The sequence below is a fragment of the Neoarius graeffei genome, chromosome 25 (genome assembly GCF_027579695.1).
Source record: "Neoarius graeffei isolate fNeoGra1 chromosome 25, fNeoGra1.pri, whole genome shotgun sequence".
Taxonomy (NCBI): domain Eukaryota; kingdom Metazoa; phylum Chordata; class Actinopteri; order Siluriformes; family Ariidae; genus Neoarius; species Neoarius graeffei.
This window is the reverse complement of record NC_083593.1, coordinates 21,918,112-21,941,639: the sequence shown is the minus strand read 5'-3', so window position 1 is coordinate 21,941,639 and position 23,528 is coordinate 21,918,112. Positions and strand designations below refer to the sequence as shown.

Sequence of the window (23,528 nt, the reverse complement as noted above, 5' to 3'; positions counted from 1 at the left end):
AGGCATTAAGGCATTAATAATGTGTATATAATTTGAGTAGCAACCAGCAACATTAAGAAATTTTATTGTTCTTGTTTTTTTTAAAAATATTTTTATTACATTTTCTCAAAATGCAAAACACACCGAACTGCTCAGACATGACAGAAGAAAAAAAAAGGGGGAAAAAAACACAGCAGAATGTGGGCATGTGGGTACAGTAAATAGAAAATAAATATGAAAATAAAAATGACAGTGGGCACAGACTCCATCCAGCCCCCTCCCTTTCAATCTCCTGCAGCAAGACAGGGCAGTATCCAAATAGGAATCAATACAGAGCATACAAACACAGCAAGGCTACAAGGTGCTTGTTAGATAGTGAGCACTTAAAACAAAGTCACAGAGACAGGCTTGGCTGATCTGGGAAATCCACAAAGCAAGGAAGATGACAGCGTGGGCCCAATATGCTGCAAATAAGGGTCCCAAACCTTATAGAAAGCATCTATTTTGGAGGGAAGCATGCACGTGATGTATTCATTAGGAATGCAGTCCATAACAATGTTGTGCCATGATTTTTTTTGTTGTTGTTGGAGCAACATTCTTGATCCAGAAAAGTAGAATGTTCTTTCTAGCAGCAAAGGTCAGTATATTGAAAAGTCTTCTGTGTTTACTGTCAGTGATCCAACCATCTGGGAGACCAAGTATCATTCATGCACAGAGGGTCCATCCGTATTGGGACACCAAAGATAGCAGTCAGTTCAATCACAATACTAGACCAATACTTTTGTAACTTCACACATGACCAGAAGCAGTGAGCATAACTACCAGTCTCAGAATTGCATTTCCAACAAAGCAGGGAAATATTAGCGTCCATTTTGTTCTTGACAACAGGTGTTATATGTGTGCGATGTACAATTCTGAACTGTATGGATTTAGTGCGGTTACAAACAGAAATGTTCATGGCCTGAGACCAGACTTCCTGACAGTCAGCATCATCTATAGCAACACCTAGATCTTTCTCCCAAGCTAGCTTGATGGTTTGTGAGGTAAGAGGAGAATTAGAGTTCAGGGTTCTATAAAAAACAGTAATGCATTGCTTATTAATCTGTAGAGACGGGGCCTTCTCCACACATGGTGTTATTAGTCATTAAGGTGGTGTCTTTAACTATGAAATCTCTAATTTGTAAATATCTGTAGAAGTCACTGTAACAAGTGTCTAAGTGGGTGGAGCACAGAAGCATGGCAGGCCAGAATTGAGTTCTCAACAGACTCGTTTATTACAGCTTTTCAGCTTAATATTTCACACACACACGCACGTATATAAGTATCCAAGTTGGGGAGAAGCTCCCTTCCTCCGCTCTCCCTCTCCTCTTATAGGGCGCGGTCACTGGGGAAGACACACAAACACAAGTTAATTCCCGTCAGGTGCAGTGATTCCGCCACTTACCTTCCCTGACTCCGCCCTCCATTCACAGACCGATGCTTGACCACGCCCCCGCTGCCACAGTCACCTTGATTGAATAAACCAAATTGCTGTTGCAACTGCTGAAAGGATGGTAAAATCTGGGCTTTAAATAGTCACCTATTTTCTTCAGCCCTTGGGTGCTCCACACTAGAGGTCTGCGCGGGTCGGATTTTTCAGTCCCGCTCCCGCCCGCGCCCGCATTGTGCAGTCCCGCCCGCGCCCGCAAAGAATTATGATTTTCAGTCCCGCTCCCGCCCGCGCCCACAAAAAAATTATGATTTTCAGTCCCACTCCCGCCCGCGCCTGCCATATTTTGTCCCGCTCCCGCCCGCAAATCCCGCATGATGCAGACATTCACGTTATTTCTCAGGAAAGTTCTTGTCTTGACATAGCGTGATGGTGCCCCGCCCCCTACTTTGAGTGGATTTGAGCATAAATATCTACAGTTCACGTTTGTTATTATTTACCTTGTTTCTGAATTCAGCATGTAGTGTCTCTAATAATGATAATAATTAGTGCTGTCAAGCGATTAAAATATTTAATCGCGAATCGCACATTTTTATCACATGAGAAACCATTGTAATTCTCTGATCAGCATAAAAAAGTGAATGGGCTTGCTTTGTACCAATGGTGTTTTTTTTTATTTATTGCAAAGCAGAGCTAGTAAGAGAAGTGAATTGATTTACTGCTTGAGTTAGTCTACAACTCTAATCAGAGAGACAGGTTACACAGTGACGGTAGGCTTGACTCAATGCTATCCCAGAAATCCTTCCTGTAATATGCAAATTTGGCTGGCCAATCAGAGGCGGCCAAACTTGCATATTACAGGAAGGATTTCTGGGATAGCATTGAGTCAAGCCTACCGTCACTGTGTAACCTGTCTCTCTGATTAGAGTTGTAGACTAACGCAAGCAGTAAATCACTTCACTCATGGTTCTCTTGCTAGCTGGGTGTGAACTGCGAGTCATTAGAGTGATCAAAGGATTTCCCGTTAGGGTGATCAATGGCAAATTTAAGATGCCATTCCTCACTCAATCTGGCAATCTGACTCTCTCTGCAAATTTAGGCATCTTAAAATGTTTTTCTCATCTCATTATCTCTAGCCGCTTTATCCTTCTACAGGGTCGCAGGCAAGCTGGAGCCTATCCCAGCTGACTACGGGCGAAAGGCGGGGTACACCCTGGACAAGTCGCCAGGTCATCACAGGGCTGACACATAGACACAGACAACCATTCACACTCACATTCACACCTACGGTCAATTTAGAGTCATCAGTTAACCTAACCTGCATGTCTTTGGACTGTGGGGGAAACCGGAGCACCCGGAGGAAACCCACGCGGACACGGGGAGAACATGCAAACTCCGCACAGAAAGGCCCTCGCCGGCCACGGGGCTCGAACCCGGACCTTCTTGCTGTGAGGCGACAGCGCTAACCACTACACCACCGTGCCGCCCCAAATTATATATGATAGACATAAATTAATAATTTATAAATTTTATTTCAAACACGTTTTTAGTTAGCGGGACTGCAGCTTATCACCGCTCCCGCCTGCGCTGCATATGTGCACTCCCGCTCCCGCCCACGCGTGCATATGTGCACTTCCGGTCCCGCCCGCGCCCGCAATGAGCTTTCAAAATTTGTCCCGCGCCGCACTGCTTTGCGGCGGGTCCCTCGAGTCCCGCAGGACTCCCGCGGGAGTGCAGGGCTCTACTCCACACTTTAAAGCCCTGGTCCTTACAGCCTGGCAGGAAGTCCGGGTTATCAAGAATGGGAATGAGAAGAGATGATAAATGAGCCCAGCCTTCTATAGATAGATTCAAATGGATCTCCAGGCTCTGATGGTACTGGAGTAATAGGGTTAGAGCAGTGTTTTTTAACAGATTCAGGATTATTCAAAAACAATAGGTTCAACAAGGGACACTTTGACTCAGAGGACTCAATATCATGCCAAATCGAGGCTGAATCACAGTTGTGCCAGCTTGCAATCACCTGCAGGTGTGATGCCAGTTGGTAAAATCTAAGATTTGGTACATCTAACCCTCCATCACAACCTGCCATTTGAAGTTTTGTCATCTTGAGACGAGGCTTCCTTTTGCTCCAAATGAAGGCGCTTAGCCAGCCTTCAAGCACCTTAATAACCTTGCTGGATAATAAGATGGGGATCATTTGCAGTGGGTATAGCAGTCTGGGCAGGACGTTCATTTTTATGAGAGCAACCCTACCAAGTCAGGAAATAGGAAGAGGGGCCCAGCGGTCTAGGTCTGCCCTTATGGCATCCGGGGGGGAGGAGTTGGACTTAAACATCTGACCAAAAGTGGGTGTTGCGTGCACTCCTAAGTAAATGAAACCAGTGGGAGACCAGCGGAACGGGAAGGGCTCAGCCATATCTGGAACACATGTTAACAACTCTAGGGGCATAGCCTCGGATTTTGCAAAGTTAATTTTATATCCCAAAAAGACGCTGAATGATGAAATGACCTTAATCAGGCGGGGAACAGAAGTTTGGGGTTGCAATAAATGTATCAAAATGTCATCCGCGTTTAAAGTAATTTTGTGTTCCTTTTCACCAACGAAAATACCAGAAATTAAAGTGTTTTGCCTTACTGCTTGGGCCAGCGGCTCAATAACAATATCAAAGAGCAGGGGGCTGAGGGGATCGCCCTGCCTATTCCCGCGGTGGAGGGGGAAGTTGTCGGATCTCAGTCCATTAGTCAGAACCGCCGCCGTCGGAGAATTATTATACAGGACCCTAATCCAATTCACAAAATTATCGCCTATGCCAAATTCCTCCAGAGCGTAGAACAAATACGACCACTCGACCCGGTCGAACACCTTCTCGGCATCGAGAGACAGCACGAGGGCCGGGTCCTTGTAGCTCTGGGTTAGTTGGATGATGTTAAGGAGCCACCTCATATCACAGGAGTTCTGGCCCTTGACAAAACCAGTTTGGTCCTCCCTGACAATATGAGGCAGAACCCTCTCTAGGCATAAGGCCAACATTTTGGAGAGCAGTTTTTGGTCAGAGTTAAGTAGGGCTATCGGCCTGTATGAGATACAGCTATCCGGGCATTTTCCTTTTTTAAGGATAAGAGAAATGTTGGCCTCCGTAAGGGATTGAGGTAGGATCCCATTTTCAAATGAGTGATTGAGCATAGGCAGCAAAGGGTCTAAAAGAATACCAGTAAACTCCTTATAAAACTCACATCTGAATCCATCTGGCCCTGGGGTCTTACCGGACGGCATAGATTTCAAAGCAAGTAGCGCTTCCTCTCTAGTAATTGGGGCATTTAGTTGTAATTTTTGATCATCCATAGCTTTGGGGAGTCTTAAGTCTGCAAAAAACTGATGCATAAGGGTCAGGGCACCGTCAGGCTGCTTGGAACTATATAGGTTGAAATAAAACAATGCAAAGTGTTTATTAATGGTTCTGATATCGAACGATCTTACACCATTAGAGTCAGTAATAGAGACTATATATTTTGAGAATCTGCCCTCTTTTTGACAAGATTAGCAAGCTATCTTCCAGGTTTATCCCCAAACTCATATAGTTTCTGCCTGGCAAATTTAAGGGACTGTTCAGAGTCCAGAATCAGAAAAGTATTTAATGTAGCACATGCGGATAACAGTTCTCATCTCATTATCTCTAGCCGCTTTATCCTGTTCTACAGGGTCGCAGGCAAGCTGGAGCCTATCCCAGCTGACTACGGGCGAGAGGCGGGGTACACCCTGGGCAAGTCACCAAGTCATCACAGGGCTGACACATAGACACAGACAACCATTCACACTCACATCTACGGTCAATTTAGTCACCAATTAACCTAACCTGCATGTCTTTGGACTGTGGGGGAAACCGGAGCACCCGGAGGAAACCCACGCGGACACGGGGAGAACATGCAAACTCCGCACAGAAAGGCCCTCGCCGGCCACGGGGCTCGAACCCGGACCTTCTTGCTGTGAGGCGACAGCGCAAACCACTACACCACCGTGCCGCCCCGGATAACAGTTCCTTAAGCAAATCAGGACTTGGACTAGATATATGATTTTTCTCCAATTCAGCTAGATGAGATTTGAGAAGTTTACGCTGTTCATTCTTCTCACGTCTTTTGGATGCAACAAAAGACATAATTAGTCCACGGAGTATATTTTACATGTCTCCCAGAGGACAGAGGGGTTATCTGTGGATGGTGAGTTGATAGAATAAAAAAATCTTAAATTCTGAAGTAAAGTAGGAGATAAACTTATCTTTGAGGAGATAAGGCTGAAATCTCCAGCACCGTGACAATGCCCTGTCCTCAGCGAGAGAGTATACCAAATAAAGGGGGGTATGGTCTGATAACACAATATTGCCTATAGAACATGATAAAGCAAGAGACATTTTTGAGGAGGGGATGAAAAAGTAATCAATTCTGGTATAGCTTTTATGTGGGGCCGAAAAAAAAGTGAACTCTGAATCAGTAGGGTGAAGCTGCCTCCACACATCAGAATATTCAATATCGTGACACATATTAGTGAGCACCCTTGCTTGTTTAGAGGGGGGAGAAATGTCAAATGGAAGTTTGTCAAGAGAGGGATTAAGGTGACAATTGAAATCTCCCCCCACAAAAGACTCCCCTGAGGCCTGATCCATAAAAACTGCAAAAGCCTTGGAGAGAAAATCAGGGGAATAGGCTGGGGGACAATATAGATTCATAAATATTACTTCTTTTCCTGTGAGTATTCCTTTAATAATTAATTATATACCGGCCCTGGCTGCCTTTAACACAAGAGACCTAAATGCCAGCTTTTTACAAATCAAAATGGCTACGCCCCTACTGAAAGAAGAATATGAAGTGGCAAAGACCTGCGCCACGCAACTCCTTTGCAATTTAGCATTATCCTTGTCCTCCAGGTGAGTCTCTTGGAGGAACGCAATAGAAACATCTTCCTTATTCAAAAATGATAATACTGCCATCCTCTTGGCAGGTTTTTGGGGGCCACGGATGTTCCAAGAACAGATCTTAATATTATATAAACTGGACATGACCATAAGATACTATTTGCCATAAGGGCAGGATAAAAAAAAAAAAAGTCAGAGCCATTTACACCTATACACTCACCCTATATATGCATCCCATGACTCACATTATCAGATACATAGGACAGTTACAGTGCCTTGCAAAAGTATTCATACCCCTTGAACTTTTTCACATTTTTCCACCCTACAACCACGAACTTAAAAGTTTTTTATTGAGATTTTATGTGATAGACCAACACAGAGTAGCACATAATTGTGAAGTGAAAAGAAAATGATAAATGGTCTTCAAAATTTTAAACAAATAAAAATCTGAAAAATGTGATGTGCATTAGTATTCAGCCCCCCTGCGTCAATACTTTCTAGAGCCACCTTTTGCTGCGATTACAGCTGCAAGTCTTTTGTGGTATGTCTCTACCAGCTTTGCCCATTCTTCTTTGCAAAATAGCTCAAGCTCAGCCAGATTGGATGGAGAGCATCTGTGAACAGCAATTTTCAAATCTTGTCACAGATGCTCAATGGGATTTAGGTCTGGACTTTGACTGGGCCATTCTAACACATGAATATTCTTTGATCTAAACCATTCTGTTGTAGCTCTGGCTGTATGTTTAGGGTCATTGTCTTGCTGGAAGGTGAATCTCCTTCCCAGTCTCAAGTCTTTTGCAGCCTCCAACAGGTTTTCTTCCAGGATTGCCCTGTATTTAGCTCCATCCATCTTCCCATCAACTCTGACCAGCTTCCCTGTCCCTGCTGAAGAAAAGCATCCTCATAGCATGATGCTTCCATCACCATGTTTCACAGTGGGGATGGTGCGTGCAGGGTGATGAGCAGTGTTAGTTTTCAACAGAGGTGACAAAACCCGGGTGCAGAAAGTAAAAACCCTGCCACATTTTTGCTCCAGCCAATTCAATGAACCAGCTGATCCTAATTACCACATCCCCTAAGCCAGGTTGATGAGCTAATTGGTGAAATCACCTGTGTTGAGAGCACAGGCAGAAGGAAAACCTAAGCAGGACTTTTACTTTGTCAATCCAGTTTTTCCACCTCTGGTTTTCCGCCACACATAGCGCTTTGCATTTAGGCCAAAAAGTTCAACTTTGGTCTCATCTGACCAAAGCACCTTCTTCCACATGCTTGCTGTGTCCCCTACATGGCTTCTGGCAAACTGCAACGGGACTTCTTATGCCTGTCTTTCAACAATGGCTTTCTTCTTGCCACTCTTCCAAAAAGGCCAGATTTGTGGAGTGTATGACTTATAGTTGTCCTGTGCACAGATTCTCCCACCTGAGCTGTGGATTTCTGCAGCTCCTCCAGAGTGATCATGGGCCTCTTGGCTGCTTCTCTGACCAGTGCTCTCCTTGCTCGCTCTGTCAGTTTAGGTGGACGGCCATGTCTTGGTAGGTTTGCAGTTGTGCCATACTTTTTCCATTTTTGAATGATGGATTGAACAGTGCTTCTTGATGTTCAGAGCTTGGGATTTTTTTATAACCTAACCCTGCTTTAAACTTCTCCAGAACTTTATCCCTGACCCGTCTGGTGAGTTCTTTGGTCTTCATGATGCTGTTTGTTCTTCAGTGTTCTCTAACAAACCACTGAGGCCTTCACAGAACAAGTGTATTTATGCTGAGAGTAAATTACAGACAGTAGGCCTCTATTAACTAATTAGATGACTTCTGAAGGCAATTGATTGCACTGGATTGTATTTAGAGGCATCAGAATACAGGGGGCTGAATACTAATGCACACCACATTTTTCAGATTTTTATTTGTTTAAAATTTTGAAAACCATTTATCATTTTTGTTTCACTTCAATTATGTGCTACTCTGTGTTGGTCTATCACATAAAATCTCAAAACTTTTAAGTTCGTGGTTGTAAGGTGGAAAAATGTGAAAAAGTTCAAGGGGTATGAATACTTTTTCAAGGCACTGTACATTCAACAGGAATGGGAAAAAGCCACACTGATACCCCACATAAATCTTATACAAAAGTCATGTCCTGAGCTAAACACATGAACTACACTAAACAAGCATAACAAATGTATAACAGAGAAAAACAAACTGAGGGTCTTTCCCCAAATAAACAGGGACTGTTCACCATACAAGCACCTTTCAAACTCACCATGAGCGAACTGACTGCATATGATGAATAGCATGCCAAAAAAACAAAAAAGTCCTCCCTATGGGAGGGAACGAAATAAGGTGGAAACAAAATATTCACATTACGAGCAGCCGTGCCACTCGGTTAGGAAATGTCCAATATGTTCAAAATGTTAAGAGAGTGTTCAAGAGTAGGCAACGTCTAGAACACGGAGCATGACCTACCAGCCTGAGTGGGAAAACTGTCTGTTACAGAAAAAGTGTCCCAAACCAGACAAACAGAGCTCTGTGCTCCGCAAAGTTATCATCCAGGCAGAGAGTCAATGAAAGCGCGAACCTCCTCCGGGGTGGAAAACCTCTTTTTGGAGCCTCCATATATCACCTGTAGAGTAGCCGGGAACAGCATAGCATATGGCATCTGGCATCCCTTGCTCTCGTAGCCGCTGTTTCACCGCATCATATGCCTTGCGTTTTTTCATCACCATCGAGGAAAAATCGCTGTAGAAAGAGACCCTGGATCCGTTGTAGATTAAGCCACCGTCCTGGCTCACCCTACGCGCCACTTCCATGACCCTCTGTTTGTCTCTGAACGCGTGGAATCGTAGCAGCAACGACCTGGGCCTCCTGTTCGGGTCTGGTTTTGGTGCGAGGGTGCGGTGGGCTATCTCCAGCTTTATGCGGCCGGCCTTCGTGGTCATCTTTAGGACGCGGGGTAGCCATGACTCGAAAAACTCCACCGGCTGCCCAGTCTCCGTATCCTCCGCCAAGCCGACGACTCGAATGTTTAGGCGCCTACTATCGTTTTCGGCCATGTCCAAACTCTCCATGAGAGCACTAACCTGCTTTTCCAGCTCCACAATCCTCGGCTCTGGTGCTGTGGCGGAGTTTTCAACTGCTAGTAACCTAGCCTCTGCTTCATCTAGCCGCTTGCTAGCGGCCTGGGGCTCCGTAGCATGCTTGTGGATAGTCTTGGCCAGAGGGCCAAGTTTTTCATTAATAACTTTAATTTTGGAAGTCATTATGCTCAGGGCTTTAGCAAGGGCAGGGTCAAGCCCATCTGTGGTTACAAATTCGGCCTGGTCGCCATCTTTTGTGTCATCGCCGGGCTTGGACAGGACGTCTTTTTATTTCCTCTGGTTCTTCCCATCTTGTCGAAAGACTGTGGCCAAAAGTTTTCCAAGAACATAGCCTGTTATGTTCATAACAAAAATGGCTTATAGCGCCCGGTTGTTGTCAGGATAATGAAAAAATTAGCACCGAGTGGCACGGAGCTCTGGCAAAAGCGTCTGCTCAGCTCACCACCATCACGTGGCACCCCCCACCCCACCCCCGGCTTGTTCTTATTTTTTAAATCTGCATCTACTGTAGTTGTAAAGTAATTAACTGGGGTAATTAACACATCACTTAAATATTCAGTTTCTAAGTCTCCTTTTCAGTTCTAAATATACTTTTTTTTTTTTTTTTGCCTATAGTAGGTGGGAATAAATAATCTCATACGTTCTGGTAGAATCAGAATTAGTTTGGCATTTTATCTTATCTGAGGTCAAACATATCATCCATTACTTGTTCATCCATCCATCCATCGTTTGTAGCCACTTATGCTGTGCAGGGTCGCAGGCAAGCTGGAGCCTATCCCAGCTGACTATGGGTGAGAGGCGGGGTACACCCTGGACAAGTCGCCAGGTCGTTGCAGGGCTGACACATATACCCCTTTTCCACCAAATCAGTTCCAGGGCTGGTTCGGGGCCAGTGCTTGTGCTGGTTCACAACTCGTTCAACTTGCGAGTCAGCTGAGAACCAGTTTGCTTTTCCATAGCTCGCGGTGCTAAGGGAAGCCACGTCATTACGTCGCTACGTTTGCATAAACCTTGGCGCAAACATCGAAGCAAAAACAACACAGAAGAAGCAGCAGCAGCAGCAACAACAATAATAATAATTAATAATAATAATGGATGACTTCACGTTTGTACAGCTGCTGCTTCTCGTCGCTTAAAAATGGCGATCTTTCGCGGTCTTGTTATTGTTGTTGGTCTTAACAACTCTGCCCCCCCGCTGATGTAAGCGGTTCTTTCCTCTGGCCCAGCAGAGAGTTGGTGCTAGCCTGGAACCGTTTTTTCTGGCCCCAGAGCCAGTTCTTTGTCAGTGGAAACAGAAAACCCGGTTCCAAACTAAGCACTGGCCCCGAACCAGCCTTGGAACTGCTTTGGTGGAAAAGGGGCAATATAGAGACAAACAACCATTCACACTCACATCTATGGTCAATTTAAAGACACCAATTAACCTAACCTGCATGTGTTTGGACTGTGGGGGAAACTGGAGCATCCGAAGGAAACATGCAGAACATGCAAACTCGTCGGCCGCTGGGGTCGAACCCAGGACCTTCTTGCTGTGAGGTGACAGTGCTAACCACTGTACCACCCATTACCTGTTCAAGGCATATTTTTAAACTTGAAAATGTCTTTATTTGTTTATGATTGGATTTAATTTTGTGTGTGGAAAGAAGTTACTAATAACTAAATAGGAACAAGGCAAAAAGCAGAAACAAAATTCTTTGTGACTGCTTCTGAGATCTTAATTCAAAGAAGAATCTGTGTACAACTCACTATACAAAGTTTAATTTTCACCTTTATATTTTTTGCATAGTTTCCAAATCTGTGTCTTTTGAGTGACGACACTCAACACTCGTTTAGGTATGACTAACTGCCCTGCCCTTAATCTGAATGGTAAAAAATTTGCATTTAAAGTGCATATTCTGGACCAATTTCGTGTTTTTTTTTTTTTTTTTAAATATGAAAGTATGTCCCTTTACACACTCATCCAGAAGGGTAATTTTGTACAAGGCCATCTGTCTACAGCAGAAAAAAATAAAATAACAAAATGCGTCTGGAAAAATCCCAAGGGAGTCTGGAGCCAGAATCGTGACGTTATCTGCGGAAGCGCCAGCAGGCTGCGCGAGCTTTGCATGGTTTAAGTGCACAGCCTGTGTAGACCAAGCGCTCCCATTTCTCTCTCATTGTCCGGTCTTTTGGAAAACGATGAGTACTAATCCCATTGAGGTTGGTGTTGCTACACCCTCCTACGATACATCTGTTAACCATTTTAATAATTACGCGATAACGTTGAAGAAATTTGCAGAAAACCACCAGGTCATTTTCTCATAAACAAACCAGCGCTGACGTAGGATTCAGAGGGAGGCGCCCCGCATGTGACGTCACGAAAATCAATGTTTGCGGGGAAATTCAAATGCCAAGTTTTTTCAGAGGTGGACCAATTCGCCTCAAATGGCTTGATTTCAACTGAATTTTTCTGGTATTGCACAAGGTAAAAAAATTGCAGAGAATGCAGAATGTTACAGATATTTGACCAAAGTTTAATATAAAATAGGAGAATTACATTGATCTTGCTCCTGAATTTACCCGTGATATGCACTTTAATGTTGTTCTACAGCTGCACTCTGGGCCAGATGCTGTTTGTTGTTCTGTTTGGTACTGCTGTTTTACTGGTGGCCATGGCTCTGGCATTGTGCTATATTGGCAGTTTTCCCTTTTTGAAAGCCAGCTGTACATGGCCACTGGTCAAATCCAGAACATACACAAATGGACATTGGCAGTCTCTAACACATTCTGTCTGACACACACACACGCGCACACACACACTACTGTGTGTCACCCAGCGCTGCTTTGTTTGATGTGAGCCCTCTGGGACAAAGCACATTCAGCTGAATGGACAACCTGATCCTTCAGTTCAACATGTAATCATTTTTAAATGTTTCAGTTTGAAGACTAGATTATTGTTGTACATGAAATGGATTATGCTGTTTCAAATAAACTTGAGTGACGGATAGAAGTAAACACCATAACTATGTTATGTTTGCAGGTGTGTGATTGGAACTACCCCCTGTTTCCGGACCTGCCAGTTCTGCTTAGCAACAGCGGTGTGTTCACATTCCCTGATACCATGGCAGCAGTGCCTGGGTCCTGTGTTGGGATTCTGTTGTCCTCAGAGCTGCCTGAAGTGGACAGAGCTCTTTTTCAAGAGCACCTTTCCTCATTTACGCAGCTCAGAGTTCAGGTAACACAGCAATAGAGCCAAATCTAAAGCTTATGGCATGTGAAATTCACAAAACAATAGCCATAACTTGGATCAAAACTTAGATCAATACTTAGATCAAAAGGTGCAGGCTATCTGCTGGTACCTTGTATAGTGAAGGCTACATCAGGGGGCAGAGCCTTTTCTTACAAAGCCCCACAGTTATGGAACAGCCTTCCAAGTAGTGTTTGGGAATCAGACACAGTCTCAGTGTTTAAGTCTAGGCTGAAAACATATCTGTTTAGTCAAGCCTTTTGTTAATGGTGTTTATGAGGTAAAGGAGTAGATCTGGAGGGTCCTCAGACATAGTGTTTTGGTAAACTGGGATGTATGGATGCTGTCAGTCCCCACTCGCTTGCTCACTTGAGTTTGTTGACAGTGTAGTGGCTGGCTGCTTTATGTCCCAGGGCTCCCTCATGTCTGTGTTACCTTCTGGCTCTCCCCTTTTAGTTATGCTGTCTTAGTTAGTTGCCGGAGTCCCTGCTTGTACTCAGCGCAAAGTGCATACTGTTCCTACTTATTGAGGTGACATTGGGCATACCTAACAACCTGTGTTATAGGTATGTTATATAGATTCCACTGATCCACCTAGAGATTTATTTTGAGCATAATCCATTTATTCAAGTGTAAGCCTCATTATTTAGATTTGAACAATAAAAGATTAGTGCTTTTTTTTTAATTATTATAATTTTTTTTAAATCTAGGATTTTACACCAACGGAACACATTAGATCCACATTAAGTTGACATTATTTGTAGGCCTACATGTTTTTGAGTTACTGAATTTTTAATTTAACTTATTTAATTCAATTGATCTGACAAATAACTGAACCCCCCCCAAACCCTCAAGCATAAATATAACAGCTTTGATAGTTGAGTTTCATCAAATGAACAAACAAATGATAGATGCATAAAGACGACAACAAACAAAAAAAAGTACCCCTGACCGTGCTTCCTGGCTCTGCTAGCAATTTAGCTATACCCCACTTTGAGAACCCACATTTTAGGAAATGGGAAGGTTCTAATGCATGGTCTCATTTATTTTTTTAATTTTTTAATCCCTAAACAGGGTTTGATGGCTGTCACCAGAAAGATGAGGCATTCCAAATTATAGTAATATATAAAACACAGTGTACGTTGTCGTGGAAACTCTCCCAAGTAAAAATTATTCAAAGTCAAAGAGGTTGCAGAAAAGTTTAGACCTTTATTAAATCAGTTAATAAACCATTAAATAATGAGCTCTTTACTGAAAATCAACATGACTGGCTTTGAATCAAAATGCAATCACCATAAACCAAATGATTGCTTATGTGATTACATCAAGGTGTGTGTGTGTGTGGGGGGGGGGGTTTACATAATTATGTGGTTACATTAAGGGTGTGTGTGTGGGGGGGTTTACATATGCATATAAAATCACAACATCTAGGTCAGTATGAATTGAGGAAGAACATCTCAATTGTCCTCTTTGAAACAGTTATAGGGAGATATTTTAATGTGCTGAAACTATGGTTATTGGGTTTATATTTCATAACATTCCTTTTTATTGAATACTAAAAAACAACACCCCCCCCCCCCCCCCCCCCCCCCCCCGATATCTATTCGGGCCAAATGGCATATCCAAAATATAGTGAGTGATGTGTACTGTGTTCCACTATCCCTTATTGACTTTATGTGCATATCTTTGCATCATGCTGACAAAGTGATTTTTAACCCAACTGAAGTCTGCAGATGATGATGGAGAAGGTGAAGCAACAGGCAGAGACATGAACCTGAATACAAAGACTCTCATCAATCCTGCAGATGACACAGCATTGGGAAAAGAGGAGAAGATTTTACCTGGATGGAGTGAGAAGATGTCACAGAGCATCACAGCAGGTTTGTATCTATGAATAGAAACCACTTATGAAAAAGTCAATAAAAGCTTTTGAGGCTCATGCTAAAATGCTATTGATCATACCAGGTTAAATGGAATAGAAGCTCGGGTATCTGTGGAAATGTATTGTGTGGTTGTATTTTTAATGTAATACATTTAATGTTTAAAGTCCTTGGGAAAAATAGAACACATTTGAGAAGGACTGGATGTGCAAGGTAATGTTCAACAAAAATCATATATTCATCAACATGGGGCAGTGTGTGTGTGTCCAAATGACACCCTACAGCTAGTTATTTAACTAATCCACTAGGAGACATTCCTTCTTTTTGACTAGACAAATCCTGATATGCAAAACAGTGTCTTATTACAAGCAAGCTGACAAAATGCAATTTTAAAATAACATAATTATGAAGATAATTTATAATATTGGTTGTAGTATGATAATTACTAAACTTTTATTTCTGCACATGCTAATTCCTCTACATGTTCAGGGGCTTCATGGCTCAGTCGGGGCCTTGTGCAGGGAGCAGAGGCCACGGGTAAAGCTATCCACAATGGTGCAGTGAAGCTACGTGAACACCTCACACCAGAGGAGACGCCAGTTGAGGTTAGCCCAAGAGTCACCACAGGCCTGCGTGTAGCTCAGCAGGCTACCGGGGGAGCTGTTAAAGTCAGCAAGTTTTTGGGTGAGTGCCTGAATGTCAGGGAATGAAGAAACCCTGTTGAAGCTGCATTAAGCATCACTGTACACAGATTAGGAAGAGAGCCCTGTTGTAACACAAAGACTAAAGATGATAGAATGGAGGTTCCGTCCTAGAATACATGCCTTCCAAAATTTCATATTTTTTCTGCTCCCAGCCAGTACTCATTAAACATTAATTACTATTCAGTGTGTTGAAATGGAGAAGGCTCTATATCTTTAATAGCACTAGCAGCTTCATAAACACCTCAGCAGTTAAGAGTTTAACACTGAAGAGTGTTTGGAAATGGACCACAGATGTAATACTACACAGCTCTGTCCCAACCAATCATGCACAATGGCTTGTTTTATTAGGTATTGGTATAAATGCACAGGTGATTTATAGGAAATCATGCGCGCTAACTGGTCGAGAAATTCGGACTATTTCTCAATAATCACCTCGAGTGACTCAGCAAAATGCCTGCCAATCACTTTGTGAACATAAGTGTGGAAGAATTACAAATTATGAAAGAAAATGCTGTTCCCAAAAGCACTAAAGATGCTATGAAGTTTGGTCTAAAACTAATCAAAGATAAAGTGGAATTGTGATTTATTTGATCTATTTCAAAACAAAGTATTTTATGTGATTCGGCATAGATAAGTGACACAAGCCTGTGTGCATTACATTTGCATGCAGCATTTCAGGATTGATTTTTTTTAAATAATCATCTGCGTATTTATACTAAAACAATTATCCACCTCAACTTCGTCTCGGCTATTATTCACGTCACCTTCAGCGAATAATCGTTACTTATTGTACAATTACAGACCAATTTACCCTGATCAGCAATAACATTATAGAAGAAACGTTGGGTTTGAAATAAATGAAAGTAAGACAAAAATAATGAAAGCTTCAAGAATGGGTGGGGAAGAAGGTTACACCAAGATCAGTAACCTTGTATTAGAAAAGGTAACCAGCTTCAAATACCTGGGGTCGACTGTAACATCTGACAACATTGCTGAAGAGGTAAAAATCCGAATAGCAATGGGGTCTCGCTGTGCATGGGCAATGAAATCAATCCTTAATGCAAGAAATATCAGCAGAAAAAACAAACTCCAGATATACACAACCATCATCCAACCAACTGTTATATATGTGGAGCAGAGACCTGGGCCCTTACAAAACAACTAGAACAAAAACTACTGGTCTTTGAAAACAATATTCTAAGATGAATCTATGGCCCAGTCATTGACAACAGCACTGGAGAGAGGAGAAGACAACATAACCAAGAGCTATGGGACCTATCACGACTCCCACCCCAATTCCTATTATGTTGGTAATAGTACCAACATAGTACATGCCATGAGGTTAAGATGGGCAGGGCACATACAGTGGGGCAAAAAAGTATTTAGTCAGCCACCAATTGTGCAAGTTCTCCCACTTAAAAAGATGAGAGAGGCCTGTAATTTTCATCATAGGTACACTTCAACTATGAGAGACAGAATGGGGGGAAAGAATCCAGGAAATCGCATTGTAGGATTTTTAATAAATTAATTGGTAAATTCCTCGGTAAAATAAGTATTTGGTCACCTACAAACAAGCAAGATTTCTGGCTCTTACAGACCTGTAACAACTTCTTTAAGAGGCTCCTCTGTCTTCCACTCGTTACCTGTATTAATGGCACCTGTTTGAACTCGTTCTCAGTATTAATGGCACCTGTCCACAACCTCAAACAGTCACACTCCAAACTCCACGATGGCCAAGACCAAAGAGCTGTCAAAGGACACCAGAAACAAAATTGTAGACCTGCACCAGGCTGGGAAGACTGAATCTGCAATAGGTAAGCAGCTTGGTGTGAAGAAATCAACTGTGGGAGCAATCATTAGAAAATGGAAGATATACAAGACCACTGATAATCTTCCTCGATCTGGGGCTCCATGCAAGATCTCACCCCGTGGGGTCAAAATGATCACAAAAACGGTGAGCAAAAATCCCAGAACCACACGGGGGGACCTAGTGAATGACCTGCAGAGAGCTGGGAGCAAAGTAACAAAGGCTACCATCAGTAACACACTACGCCGCCAGGGACTCAAATCCTGCAGTGCCAGACGTGTCCCCCTGCTTAAGCCGGTACATGTCCAGGCCCGTCTGAAGTTTGCTAGAGAGCATTTGGATGATCCAGAAGATGACTGGGAGAATGCCATATGGTCACATGAAACCAAAATAGAACTTTTTGGTAAAAACTCAACTTGTCGTGTTTGGAGGAGAAAGAATGCTGAGTAGCATCCAAAGAACACCATACCTACTGTGAAGCATGGGGGTGGAAACCTCATGCTTTGGGGCTATTTTTCTGCAAAGGAACCAGGACGACTGATCCGTGTAAAGGAAAGAATGAATGGGGCCATGTATCATGAGATTTTGAGTGAAAAGCTCCTTCCATCAGCAAGGGCACTGAAGATGAAACGCGGCTGGGTCTTTCAGCATGACAATGATCCCAAACACACCGCCCGGGCAACGAAGGAGTGGCTTCATAAGAAGCATTTCAAGGTCCTGGAGTGGCCTAGCCAGTCTCCAGATCTCAACCCCCGTAGAAAATCTTTGGAGGGAGTTGAAAGTCCGTGTTCCCCAGCGACAGCCCCAAAACATCACTGCTCTAGAGGAGATCTGCATGGAGGAATGGGCCAAAATACCAGCAACAGTGTGTGAAAACCTTGTGAAGACTTACAGAAAACATTTGACCTCTGTCATTGCCAACAAAGGGTATATAACAAAGTATTGAGATGAACTTTTGTTATTGACCAAATACTTATTTTCCACCATAATTTGCAAATAAATTCTTTAAAAATCAGGCAATGTGATTTTCTGGATTTTTTTTTTCTCATTTTGTCTCTCATAGTTGAGGTATACCTATGATGAAAATTACAGGCCTCTCTCATCTTTTTAAGTGGGAGAACTTGCACAATTGGTGACTGACTAAATACTTTTTTGCCCCGCTGTAGCCCGAATGGGAGAAACAAGATCTGTCAAACAAATCACCAAATGAACTCCTGTTGGTATCAGACCCCCAGGGAGACCAAGGATGAGGTGGAGTGACAAGAAAAGATATGACATCTTTAGGAGTAGAGGACCCTAATAGCTGGTGGACCATAGCGAAGGATCGTGATGTCTGGCGAGGACTTGTGAAGGCGGCTAAGGATCAACTGGGTCTGTTGCCAGCGGAGTGAGTGAGTGGCGCAATAACATTATGACCACTGACAGGTGAAGTGAATAACACTGATTTATTTCATTACAATGGCACCTGTTAAGGGGTGGGATGTGTTGGAAACAGGACAAATGGGCAAGCATAAGGATCAGTGTGATTTTGACAAGGGCCAAATTGTGATGGCTAGATGACTGGGTCTGAGCATCAACAAAATGGCACATCTTGTGGGGTGTTCCCGGTATGCAGCGGTTAGTACCTACTTTTTAAGGATTCTGGGAAGGACAGTGGTCCAAGGAAGGACAAACTGTTGAAAAAGTTAATGCTGGTTAAAATAGAAGGGTGTCAGCATTAACTTTTTCAGCAGTTTGTGCTACACAAGCTCTTCTGTGGGATTTGACCATATGGGCTAGTCTTCATGCCCCATGCGAATCAATGAACCTTTGATACTTATGAGCCTATCGCTGGTTCACTGGTTGTCCTTCCTTGGACCACTTTTGGTAGGTACTAACCACTGTATACTGGGAATACCCCACAAGATATGCCATTTTGGAGATGCTCAGAGCCATCGCAATTTGACCCTTGTCAAAGTCGCTCAGATCCTTACGCTTGCTCATTTTTCCTGCTTCCAACACATCAGCTTCAAGAACCGACTGTTCTCTTGTTGCCTAATATATCCCGCCCCTTGACAGGTGCCATTATAATGAGATAATCAATATTATTCACTTCACCTGTCAGTGGGCATAATGTTATGGCTGATCGGTGTATGGCCTCATTTACACCTTACATTTAAATGTGATCTTTATATAGATATCAGTATCTGGATGACAAACGATCCAATCTCACCCTTGCTACACTCAGTATTTAGTTCATGTTATCCTGATCATGTTAAGATTGTGATTAAACCTCATTATGCAAATACTTAAGATTGCCAGGTGTGATCATGGTGAGAGACTTGGATCCTGTTACTTAGAAGCCTGTTAGGAGGCAGTCTAAACAATGACAAATCAGTTTTGCAACAAAGGTGGAAATATACTAGCAAATAAAACTGCATGCTGATGCAAGGTGTAAATGCTTCTAAGCATTTACTGATATTTTTGAGCCTGAGACCTGACATCTATCCAAAGGGAACAGAAATTAAACTTTAATAGTTTTCTGTCTCACTTCCCACCAACCGATCACCTTGTTTTAGGTTGATTTTGATGTTTTTAGTGACTGATAGGTTTCATGTAATGATTTTTTTTATGATGAGTCTTTTAGAATAACTGTGTAACTATTTGTTAGTTGATGGCCTTTCAACTGTGGTTGGACTTGTTGGGAAGGAAATAGCACCACATATTAAGAAGCATAGCAGTAAACTGATCCCAGAATCCTTAAAAAGTAATAAAGACGCCTGCACCAACATGACCGGAGCCAAAGTGGTGGCTGCTAGTAGCTTAAAAGGTGAGCAGTTGTATCTACAGTATTATCACCACAGTTATTCTTGCTTTCACATAATTTATTACTTTCCATATGAACGCTGTTTTTAAATCTTATTTTTTTATTTACTTTAGGTCTCTCAACCATATGGTCAAGTCTGGAGACAGCAGCAAAGACAATTGGTAAAAGTGCAAGCTCTGAGACAGTCCAGACTGTCAAACACAAGTAGGTGGTGTTGTTTAATGTATTTTTTTCATAATTTAGGCCACACCAATTCGATTAGTTGGTTCTTGGAATCGCCGCTTGAAGAAAATGCAAAATGAAAAAAAAAAATCGAAATCAAACTCCCACCAACAGAAAAACATCATGGCTGATGGTTCAAAATACTGAAGACTGCAGGTTGAGGTCACGTGACGTCGAAAACCAATCAAATCGCCCCTTTCACTTTAGATAAAGACTTGTGGAAGAAACATGCCTGTGGAGGGGAATCCTGCAAAGCCTGTGTTTGTGATTGTTAGGATATTCAGCGAACAGAAGTGTAAAATCTTTGACAGGTGTGTCGAAATTCAAGAGGGGGAAAACTTTGCACAGTTGTACTCAAGATGCCATGAGCTTGTTACCCTGCGATGTGCCAACTTAGACAACAACTCTGTGGAGGTGGGTTTGATTTATACATTTCATTGATTGATGTGAGGGGCAAACAAAAAAATCATTCGAAGTATTTAGCCATTAGAAGTAGCCTACTCCTGGTCAAATCTTTTTTTCTGTGCATTGTAGATGTTCAGTTGACTGTAATTCAATCGTTTATTTAGCCTATCTGTTTACTGGTTTGCCTGATAAAAGACGTGCAGAGAGATGGCATTCTGACTTGTCAGGCACAGTTGTTTGAGTTCCTCTTGGAGGCTTGTTGACACAAATAAAAGGAAAAAATGAAGACTGTTTCAGACTTTTATTTTCAATTATCCTTAATGCATATGGGTGGAAATAAGCTATTAAAAGAGCCATATGAAATGTGTAACAATAATGTATTGTCTGTTTTTTGTTTCTCTGTTATGAAAGCCCTCTATTTCCACCGCTAATTTTACCATCAGAGCATTTTTTTTAAATTAATTTTTATTTCGCTCACTCGCTTAATATTTTTCCTGAAAAAATCCGAGAACCAACTAATTAAATTGGTGTGGCCTTATAGAAAGTATCAGGTGATTCTTAGTGCCAGTTTCTCATAAAGCACTTTTGATCTCTTTTCACCCACTTCTCTTTTCTCTAAAATATTAAATTTTTTAAACATTTTCTGTTGTGCTGTTGGGGAAATGGTTTTATTCTTCCTGTCTCTTTTTCCTTTTGATTTTTCAGATTTAGGGGGTTAGAATACATCCTGGATTCCACTAGCAACATTTAACTGGTGGCTGGAAATAACACTTGAAAAATCCATAGACTGAATCATTCATGACTAACATTGCTTTTTAGTGCCTTATTTATCAGTATATTTTGCCATTCAAAGGTTACTCAACAAGTGTTACTGAGGAGCCCCTGCTGTAAGTCAAGTACAATAAACAAAATGAATATAGCAATGTATTTGGTTCCTCTTATTATTCCATTATTGACTTTTCATTCTTCAGACATCACAAAGCATTTTTCTTTATAAGGATCCATTATGACTGTTTTAATGTCAATTCCAGTATAACCAATGATTCATGAGTTAAACACTTTTTTTTTTTTTTTTATTGTTTTTTGTTTTTTTCTGTCCATACATGACTGCCATTTTAGTGTGTCCAATTCCAGGATACCATGTTTGTGTTAAAATACTGTTTGACATGCCCTTCTCGACTTTTCCTCCCAACCATTTCAGGAGTAAGTCTAACTTATTATCTACATTATATGGCCAAAATTTGTGGACAACTGACCATCACACGCATGTGGTTCTTCCCCAAACTGTTGCCAGAAAAAAAAAAAGTATTGCCCCCCCATGTTGTGTGAAGCATAGAATGTCTTTGTTTGCTGTAGCATTACAATTTCCCTTTACTGGAACTAAGGAGCCCAAACCAGTTCCAGAATGACAAAGCTCCTGTGCACAAATTCAGGTCCATAAAGACAGGCTTTGCCAAGGCTGGAGTGGAAGAACTCAAGTGTCCTGCACAGAGCCCTGACCTCAACCCCACTGAACACCTTTGAGATAAACTGTCACATTGACTGTGCCCCAGGCCTCCTTTGCCATCTGACATCAATACCTGACCTCACTAATGCTGTTGTGACTGAATGGACAAATCCCCCACAGTCACACTCCAAAATCTAGTGGAAAGCTGGAGATTTATTATAAAATCAAAGGGAGACCAATTCTGGAATGGGATGTTCAAAATGCACATATGGGTGTGATTGGTCAAGTATCTACATACTTTTGGTCATATAATGTTTGTTTGATACTTGATTTTATTTGTTAGTTACCAAGCCAACGTGTTGGCATATTAATTAGTCAAATCAAGTTATTTATTTATTTATTTATTTTTTTAAATAGCGCTTTTAACAAAAGGCATTGTTGCAAAGCAGCTTTACAGAATTTTAATGACTTTAAACATGAGCTAATTTTATCCCTAATCTATCCCTAATAATTACTTAGAAAGCCAAATCTGACTCTTCTTCCTCTGGGGTGTTTTCCTTGCCACTGTTACCTCTGATTTGCTTATTGGGGGTAAATTAGAAATTTTAAATCCAGACTTTCCGTAAAGCTGCTTTCTGCCAATGTCCATTGTATTATATAATTGAATTGTTCTTTCTACAACCCCAATTCCAAAAAATGTTGTGATGCTGTGTAAACTGTAAATAAAAACAGAATGCAATAATTAGCAAATCATGGAAACCCTATGTGTCATTGAAAATGATACAAAGACAACATATCAAATGTTGAAACTGAGAATTTTGTTTGAAAAATATGCTCATTTTGAATTTGATGTCAGCAACAGGTTTCAAAAAAAGTTGGGACAGGGGTATGTTTACCACTGTGTTGCATCACCTCTACTTTTAACAACACTCTGTAAATGTTTGGAAACTGAGGAGACCAATTGCTGTAGTTTTGAAAGAGAAATATTGTCCCATTCTTGTCTGATATTCAATTTCAATTGCTCAACAGTTCAGGGTCTCCTTTGTCATATTTTGCACTTCATAATGCACCAAATGTTTTAAATGGGAAACAGGTCTGGACTGCAGGCAGGCCAGTTTAGCACTTGGACTCTTTTACTACAGAGCCATGCAATTTGAAATATGTGCAGAAAGTAGTTTGGCATTGTCTTGCTGAAAGAAGGAAGGCCTTCCCTGAAAAAGATTTTGTCTGGATGGTGGTATATTGCTCTGAAATGTGTATATGTTGTTCAGCATTAAAGGTGCCTTCCTAGATGTACAAGCTACCAATGTCTTGTGCTGTAAGGCACCCCATCACAGATGCTGGCTTTTAAACCGTGCACTGATAAGCCAGATGGTCCCTCTCCTCTTTAGCCTGGAGGACGTGGTGTCCATCATTTCTAAGAAGAATTTCTTCTTTTGATTCATCTGACCTTGGGACAGTTTTCCACTTTGCCTCAGTCCGTTGTAAAAGAGCTTGGGCCCAGAGAAGGTGGCAGTGTTTCTGGATATTGTTTATATATGGTTTTAACTTACATTTGTGGATGCAGTAATGAACTGTTTTCACAGACGATGGTTTTCTGAAGTGTTCCTGAGTCCATACAGTGA

The 23,528-nt window shown here is 42.0% G+C and overlaps 1 protein-coding gene across 6 annotated transcripts in view; it reads left to right on the top strand.

Moving 5' to 3' along the window:
- sparta (spartin a) overlaps nucleotides 1-23,528 on the top strand; it is a 53,685-nt gene that overhangs the window by 3,032 nt on the left and 27,125 nt on the right. For 4 of the 6 annotated variants that reach the window (XM_060908286.1, XM_060908285.1, XM_060908283.1 and 1 more), the window contains exons 3-7: nucleotides 12,426-12,620; nucleotides 14,359-14,512; nucleotides 15,002-15,196; nucleotides 19,674-19,832; nucleotides 19,943-20,033. In XM_060908286.1, the coding sequence (XP_060764269.1) occupies nucleotides 12,426-12,620; nucleotides 14,359-14,512; nucleotides 15,002-15,196; nucleotides 19,674-19,832; nucleotides 19,943-20,033 (794 nt within the window). Of the gene's footprint in view, nucleotides 1-12,425; nucleotides 12,621-14,358; nucleotides 14,513-15,001; nucleotides 15,197-19,673; nucleotides 19,833-19,942; nucleotides 20,034-20,165; nucleotides 21,142-21,161; nucleotides 21,413-23,528 lie in introns of those variants that run through there. The other 2 variants (XM_060908288.1, XM_060908287.1) reach the window with 2 other exon arrangements.